At 39.3% G+C, this 8,792-nt stretch overlaps 1 protein-coding gene across 1 annotated transcript; it reads right to left on the bottom strand.

Annotated features, from left to right (window-relative positions):
- Positions 1-7,238: 7,238 nt before the first annotated feature.
- On the bottom strand, positions 7,239-8,254 carry LOC107265752. Its single transcript, XM_015735516.1, has one exon. The coding sequence runs from the start codon at positions 7,894-7,896 to the stop codon at positions 7,480-7,482; it is 417 nt and encodes a 138-aa protein (XP_015591002.1). The 5' UTR covers positions 7,897-8,254; the 3' UTR covers positions 7,239-7,479.
- Between the last annotated feature and the right edge of the window lie 538 nt (positions 8,255-8,792).

Here is an 8,792-nt window from a genome sequence, read left to right as displayed (position 1 = left end):
GGACGAGGGGGGGGGGGGGGGGCGACGTCAACTTAATCCTAGGATAAAGGATTCAGACTTACATCTAATTATGTATGAAGCATCTTCCTAAGGTAGAGAGTGTATACTTCAATCGTACCGGTTTTCGTTTTCTCTAGTATTCTTTTTTTTTCTTCATTAGAACATATGGGACCCGGGGTGCCTTCATGTATATTGGATGTATTACGTCTTCATAGTTAAAGTAGCTATAGTACTTTCTGAACTCCAAATAATGTTTTTCTTTGTTTTTCCTATGTTAGAAAATCTTCCTGAAGAAGTATTTTTTGCCCACTAACCATTCAGCATCTCTTGGATGTCTAATCAATGAAGTATTCAGGCATACTCTTCTCATTAACAGATATCGCAATCCTACATATCCTTTGCTACTTCAAAGCACCGACAATTTTTCATGTAAGCAGACTGAATTTATAAATCTTAATAATATCTTTGCTCTTTGATGTCTTAATTCTAAGATGGTATCGTATCAGGTATTTTGTACTTTCATTCGCCTTCTCTTTTCTTTTTCCATAGATCAGCAAGAAGCTAGTCTATCCCACGGAAGAATTCTCTTTTCATGGTCTTACGAATAAAGGAAATGTTGAGTACCTGTCTGAATCTAGAGTATCTGTGCCCAGTGTAAGGATGTTGTCAATCATATATAACGGAAGCAGGTTTTTTTTCGCATGGTGATATGAAACGTTCGTTAAGCAGCATACCCAAGATAAAGAAATAGTATTTGCGGATCATACGAGCAGCCATACTTCAGAGTAGCATGCCGATAATTCAGAAAGGCAGATATTTTGCACACTGAGCCTATAGGTCCCATCGGTTTTTTTTTTATATCAATCATTGAGCATTCAGCCAACTCGTAGCAATGATTTTTCAATAGATATAAAGTTGTATATATGTGCATGGTATATATATCCAGCTTTGTGCGATGTTTTGAAAAAGCTGATTTGCTGATTACGTTATTCTGAAATTTTTTGAAAAGTATGGTGTGACGGTTAGTACAGTTCTAGGACTCAACCCACCCCCCAACCCAACCCAAAATCTTTTGATTTATTCAAACCCGTTTGCACATCGTTATAAAAACTTTACAGCGATACACATAATATAGTCATAAGAAAATTGTGCGGTTGGTTAACATACAGTTTCCATATACAATACAGAAGAGAAAAGAATAAAGTGGAAGATATACAATTACCCAAGCGTAGTATACATACAAGAAACCTCTCAAAGACACAAAGTTCAGAGTAATTATATGGCAAAAGCTACTATATAAAAATGCGAATTAAAATAAGGGCTGTATGAATTATTGTACAATGTTTAAAAGGAGGGCGTATCGTTACTGTTCAAGTTCAGGTTTATCACTCACCGATAATATCAGCCTATGAAAATTTAAAGCCACTTCTACTAAAAATTCTTAGCGTCTCCAATACAGTTAGGTTGCTTCTTGCATTATGGAAGGGAATTTTGATGTCATTCTGGTTATCGAACACAATGCTTGCTGTGCCATTTTTATCCTTGAAAGCTTGTCAGTCGGCTTCTTCAACGCTCTACTCTAATTTTTTCCATACATTGACGCAACGAACTCACATATTTGTCACATTAAACCCAAGCGAAACTTAGCGTCGCTGGGTGCATCAGAATAATGACTTATTTTGCAGAGCAATTAAAAAAAATGAAAACAAAATTCATTCCTTGCACAATTCTCGTTACCGCACTACACAACGAACTCTATATACATTATTTCTAGAGAACTTTTAACAGAAAACAAACTTTGCCACATTTATACAACTGCATGAAAACTTTCTTTGAACAAATTCAACCGCACAAATCACAACTCGTCATCACCCACACTGAAATCTCAGAACTTCGTTACTTCATTCTTTCATTTCTAATCTTTTTCTCTTCTTCTTTTGTGACATTTATCTCTTCCAATGACGCAAAATACATAATAGTTTTTCTTACTACATGGATAAAATCGTCTTCCAATGAAAGTGACTTTTCTAAATAATTTCTAGAATTGTGCACAGCAGCAAAAAGCGTAAATGCAGGTTCATCTCACATAAATTTAGTAAAATAAAAGGGATCTTATCTCGATTAAGAATGAGCTCTCCTTCAATAGTAAAGACTGCCGAACAAGAGAGTCTCTAAATTTTATAGTTGAAGAACACAGCACACGCACTCTGAACCAGTCAGCAAGATTCTTTCTCATCATTGCATTTAGCTACAGGGCTACCATTGTCCATTAGCATGTTTCAAATTAAAAAATTTCATGTGCACATTCACCCACATCGCTTTAGTAATGACTTGAAGTAAAAGAAATACATGGGATGCATTGTTCTTTACAACGTATTAAAACATATTAGCGAGGACACCTACAAAAGATCGAGTTAATATTTCCCCCCATGACAGAAAGCCCGATTGATCTTTAGTTACCTGGTTAATAAGATGGATGGCCTCATTTTTTTGTCAGTGAGGATAAGGGAAACTTGATGCACCTTTCCCACGTGTCTTGTGTACTTCTAAAAATGACTGTCTAGGATTGGGCAAACCTTTGACTGGACCACAGCTCGAGTTCCATTAAGAGAATTGAACGTTTCATTATCTTTCCAAGATCCGCTGCTGCTCAATAGTCATTTTCTGTCTCGTCTCGATTAGAAAAAATCATTCCTTCTACACTTGGGTAAACTTGACAAAATATATTTCACTCCCGTCTTCTAGGTTGGCTGCTCTGTAGTCAAAATAGAAAATCCAACCCGTCTCTTCGACTTTGGACACTGGATTCCATTACTTTGTTCTTTTTGCATAATCTCCTCCACAGTATAACTCTTGCATATGGTACGTAACACATTCAATATTATATATCTCCTACCAGATCAAACAGCAATACCATGCCTCAGGAAATTGTGATATCATTAAAAGCTCCACTTTTTATAATTAATGAAATAATCATTCTACTCGTGCACAGATGCCTTCTAGAATTTGGTTTGTTTCTCATATAATATATGCATTTTCATTCTTCTGCTGGTTATTTTGAGACTCTGTAGAAAAAGGTCAATACTTTTTGCCTCTCTTGTAGGTGCTACGTCCCGATTCTTCTAATATAATCTATACTAAGGACAATTAAGTGCAAGTATTTCTACTTATACTATCCAACGGTTAGATACTTCTGCAGTACACGTCAATCGAATGCTTCAGGGTCGAAGTGCTCTTGTGTAGGGTCGGAGGTGTTTTATGCGTGCTCTAAATGATGATACCATGTGTGCCTAAGCTTCTGCCACGGTTCCTGGAGCTCAAAACAAAATTGTTCCCCTACCCCAATTCCGTTGCCCATTCTCCAACAATTCTTACACACACGTATTCATAACGATACTTCATGATGTAATTGGCATAATTATACAGGAATACCTCGAGTCCTGTGGGATTAACGATTGTCTGGCACAGACCTGTGGAGCGTCGGTAGGCCTGGCGCTGCATCACGCTTTGCATAAACGTACCGCCGTCTAAATCCTGCGATTCAAAAGATATCTTTTCCCCGAACAAAATACCCCCCACAATGTCGATAATCACAAAACATTTGCACAATAATAGTGATACCTCATACTCCAGGATTATATCTCGTCCGGATTTTTCTTCTCTCCTCTCATTCATAATAACAAAAATCTATCACCCTAATAATTTTAGTTGGACGATGCGTTGGAAGGATATTAGTATCGCGTACTCGGTTCTCGTGGTCATTTGACGTATGTCTTCCATCGCGTTCGGTTTCTAAGACCCCACTGGCCAAGGGAATAATCCTGCACAGTACAAAAATTTTTGTTTTCGGAACTCGTCCCATATAGTTTTCCAAATTCCACGATCAATCAATTCTTCGCCCGACAGTCTTGTTAAGCTGGAACAGTGTACACATGTTTCTCCAAACTAACAATCCGTGACCTTTTGACCATGAGAATGTGACGTTGATTCTTCTGAAGATTGCATTAGGATTGCTTTACGTCTGTCTCGTGATTATTAGCTGCAGTACCTATTCCAAATGAGTAGATTCATCCTGTGGTAATTCCTGTGACTCAGAACAAAAGATCGTTTTGCCTCAACAGAATACAGACTCCCTCTAATATTTGATTGGCACATCGACAAAAAAAAATGGCATACAGAAAAACATGTCAGTGAAATGTATAGCTGCAGGAACAATAAAACCTTTTACCTCCGTAGTTTTTAACGAGTCTTGTATGGGACAGACATGTTCGTACATAGAATGGGCAGGATGTCACGCGCTTAATATTCCCATTTGGCATTTCTGCTTCTCAAGATTAAATATATCCAAACTTATCGAATGATGATCGCAGGGGGGTTTTCCTTCGACCTGGCTAGGATCTTCCAGGACGCACGCGTTCCTTATTTTCCTGAAGCTCAAATAACAATTCTTCCATTTTCCCAAATTCCCCCCCAGCAGTCTCGCTAGTATATAGGAACGTCTCCTCCTCCATCATGTTCACTAGTCAGGTACAAGTCTCACGTGATTAAAATGTTTTCTCGCTCGCTCGCTTGGTCACATTCTCCAGGATGATTAACTCCGTCATTATCTCCTCCTAAAGTATTCGCACTCCTGTGCTCGCGCTACTAACCACCCAGGAATCTATGCCGGTAACCGGTCCTGTGGTACAGAATCGAAAAAAAAAACCTTTCCCCGTTTTTACAATCCCCCCCGGTGTTACGTTTAACATTGAAAAGATTATGAGAAGATAACTGTGCTTCTCGTTACGAAAAATTCGATACCTGGTTTATCGTATCACAGAAATATATAGACAAGATGACAATGGATTCTCTTTGATGTTGTCTGGCAAACAATTTGCATTAACTTCTGCAGCTCTCGTAAAGTCATTTAAAATGCGTGCCGGTCTCATCCTGCAGTGCAAAAGATTATCGTATTTCCCCAGTCCCCTCCCACACATATGTATACGTTCAGCAGAGATCACCAATGAGCCATTAATTTTCCAAAATAATAAAACAAAAAAAATCTTATCTCGTGCATTCGCCTTACTTTGTGTTTTCGTGCAGCTAGCGAAGGGGGTCGAGAGAGATCCTTTTCTCGGGCAGCCATTTATTCCAGATGGCACACGATGGCTGAAGCGAAAATAATTTCGTTTTCCCCACAAAAATCTTGTCCCCCCCTGACACATGTTGTCACGACATATTTCTACTGATCCGATTCAGTATGCAAGTTTGCACATTTAAACATTATACACCATTTTGTTTCAATTATGTATGTTCATTGAATACCTCCATGCATATTCAGTCTCTCGGTAGCATCCCCAGCACGAAACACACCTGGAGGCGACTTCTCTCGAATCTAGAACATACATATAACTCTATCGCTCGCGATCGCATCTTCCTCCTCCTTTTCGTTCTCCTCCGTCACCGTTGGACCTCGCACAGCTTTCTTCCCGATGCTTTTTCTCTCTCTCTCTCCCTTTCACTTTCTATACTCTCGCTCCTTGCAGAAAAATGAACTATCGATCGGCTTCGTTCGCATCTGTGAAAATATGGTTATTTCCGCCACGAAGGGCAACACATTTTTCTAAACTAAATACTTTCTCGTTTCCTTCATAGTAATGTAGTTAGTGCTTAATACTTTTCTCTTTTTGGTCAAGATCGCCATGGAAATAGTGAACACATCCTTTGATCCCAATTATTTCACCCGATTCATAGCAAATTTGAATATGTATCATATAGTTAGGCTGTTATATTCTCACACGCCATTCTGTTTATGGGAGAGATTATAACATGTAGATATGACCCCATACCTGGAGACTCTCTAATCCTAGATTGGTCAGGGTGTAACTCGGTCGATGAATGCGTTAGTTATCGGCTTAGAAATGGACTGTTCATGAAAGGTTGTCGGATGACTCGGTGGTGGTGAAGTCGACGGTATTTGGGATGAACCCAAGCGTGAATAGTTATACGGATTGAAAGCCATTCGAAGTGTAGTGCTCCGTGCCAGCATCATTTACTAGTAACGTACGTCTCTCGCTTCGTGACCTGAGAAAACACCATTTTTTCTGGTATTGCAAGTAAAAGGGATCAGCTCACCGGCTGGTATGCTCTTAGTGTATTCAGCGCCTCTCTGTTCTCGAGTCTGCACATCACGCGGAGGATGATTTTTGCGAAGATTGGGCTTGCGAAGTTGCGACACGGGGGTGCGAAGAATGTAAGGTGTTCGTGTATGGTCGGCTGGCGTGCATTTTTTCTAAAGTTGGGATGCGCACTGCGTGGCCTTCTAGAATCACAGAACCTTCCTCTCTCCATCTCAAGGACTCCCAAAAGATACCTCTTATCGACGCGCAACCTTCTCTCTTTTTCCCTCGCTTTCTTTCTATGGTATACGAGTGCTGGTGCTGCTGCTAACACCGCCGGCAGCCAACAGCCAGGATGACTTTGAAACCGCTGCTTCGTATTAGGATTGTCTAGGGTGAATGCCAGACTGAAAAGGATTTATTGGTATTAATAGTCAACGAACCATATTTTCAAAATTGGGAAATCAATCATTTTCACGTTCAGTTATTCTTTTTATTTTTCAAAAATATCTCTTTATTTCAGATATATTCGTCAATCGTATCTTCGCCATTCTCACTCCATCTATAAAATATGTGTTATGTACAAAGAAATTCAATGTGAACTCTACATAGGATTTTATATAAATCAAGAGAATAAAAGCATTTCATATAACTGAAATATGTGTGATTATGAAGATACTTAGGTTGTCCAAGTTCCTTTCTCTCTCCATTGTCTTAAAATAAATACCCGTGTGACAAAAAAGTTCTTTGGAGTTGGATGTATCCCATATGATAAACAAATTAAATATTCTCCTACTAGGAATGTGATGCTATACACGAGTACACAACCATTAAATGATCATTATGAATCAGTCTCAATTGAGTCATCTTTCCTCAAACAGTACTTATCATCCCTGCAATGTAACAAAATATCTGTCTTCTATCTGATGTAAATCTTTGATCGTGGCTTGTGCTGTTAAGTATTTATTAGAACAGATCGAAAAAAAGACTTTGGTTTCGATACGGTCTACAAACCAAACCGATGATAGGCATAGAGGCCTTCGAGCGTGGGGTCATGGTTCCTGTGGTATCCCCCAAGGTCACCAGAAACTGCGACTCCCGCTGCCCATCCCATTTCCATCTCAAACGGTGAGACTGCAAGTAAAAAATATCCAGATATACACCAGGGTAGTGATGTGACTTCTGCTCCCATTGTATATCCTAAGAACTGCAGAATGTCTCCTTCTGATTTCCTCTTGAAGATGATGACATCGATGACACTGATGATGCTTGGTGACCCCAGTGAAGATGTAGATCCTCAGGATTACTTTAGAATTCAATTCAGGACGTTTCAGGTCCTGGTATCAAGTAGTTTCAGCATCAAAGCAATAAGAGCTTTGCTTCATCGTTGCAGAGGAATCTTAATCTTGCTTAGTTTGGACATAAAACTATCCAAACTACTGAGTTCAGGACAAAGTGGACCTTGCCATGGATTATCCCTCTCTTTGCAAATATCACTATATGATAAATCATCATGGCAATAGAGATCATTTTCCTTGAAATCTCTATCGTTCGTCATTCTCTTCTTCATTTGTTGCCACTTTATATATCTCAATGTCTGCTTGTTTCTTAATTCCAATTCAGCCTTGGATAATGCATAAGTTAGTACAGCTTCCATACGTAAATCACGCCTTCGACTTCTTTTACAAATTATCTTCTTAGTGCGAATTCTACCAATCCAATTGGATAACTGCTCGGTCTGACTGGGCTGGTCAACATCAACTTCTCTGGGCCTCAGTGTTGATCCCATTTTCTTCATAACTACACGATCTTCTTGATAATCTACTTGCTAAAGTTTCTACCGTTAACTCACGTTATCTCCAACGTCTTTTGATATTTCCCACCAGGATTTTGCCACACTTGGCACACGTGCTTTCTCGTATTCTGCAACGTATTTCTTGAGGTAGACAGGGATAATCCGTTTGACGATACAGCGTATCAGCAATTTTGACAAACTCTGGTAATTCTTGAACAAATTTCTCACTCCTCGTTCAAACAGTCGTAGTTATTGTTGAACTTCGTAGCCTCCTTTGCAAGACACCACTGTGTTTCTTCGGATAATGAGCACGACTACCTCTCGTCTGTCGCCTAATTATTATTGAATAATCAATTAATACACCAACCTGTATCTAGCTCGTGACTCTCGGCGTGAAGGACCTGAAGTCTCTCCGCAACACCAGGAAACGGTTAACACTAGCCACCGAGCAAGACACAGACAACACCATTCTACGATGGACTTAGGAATGCCTACGCAGCACTTTGGGTGGGGCTTTATATATCCCCCGGACGGCAGACTTGAGGTGTCCTTACGCGAGATCGATAAGAAGTAGTTCCTCAAAAAAATCTAATTTCTAAACATTAACAATATCTTGAGCAATAAAAATGATATCGTATCATTCCACTGGATGTAATAGATCATAGTAATTATTGAATTTGTATTAAATTGCACTGTATATGCTAAAATATATTGTTACAACGAAACATTTCGTGGCGTAGTAAACTGTAATGCGGCTACACCCCACTCCGAGACGTCGTGACGCGGCGTCACCCATCTTTCTACAAGGGACGCTCTTCGGTGTTGCCAATTTTACAATTTAATAAACTTCTAGTTCTTTCTTTAATCGTTGCCATTTTTGTTACTGTTTATATATATAT

The sequence above is a fragment of the Cephus cinctus genome, unplaced genomic scaffold, assembly GCF_000341935.2.
Source record: "Cephus cinctus unplaced genomic scaffold, Ccin1 Ccin1_scaffold0240, whole genome shotgun sequence".
Lineage (NCBI taxonomy): Eukaryota > Metazoa > Arthropoda > Insecta > Hymenoptera > Cephidae > Cephus > Cephus cinctus.
Note: the sequence above shows the minus strand (reverse complement) of the source record. Positions and strands in the feature narration are given on the sequence as shown.

Excerpts from the sequence above, each read along its gene's own strand:
- LOC107265752 (XM_015735516.1), bottom strand. The coding sequence starts at position 7,896 with ATGAAGAAAATGGGATCAACACTGAGGCCCAGAGAAGTTGATGTTGAC.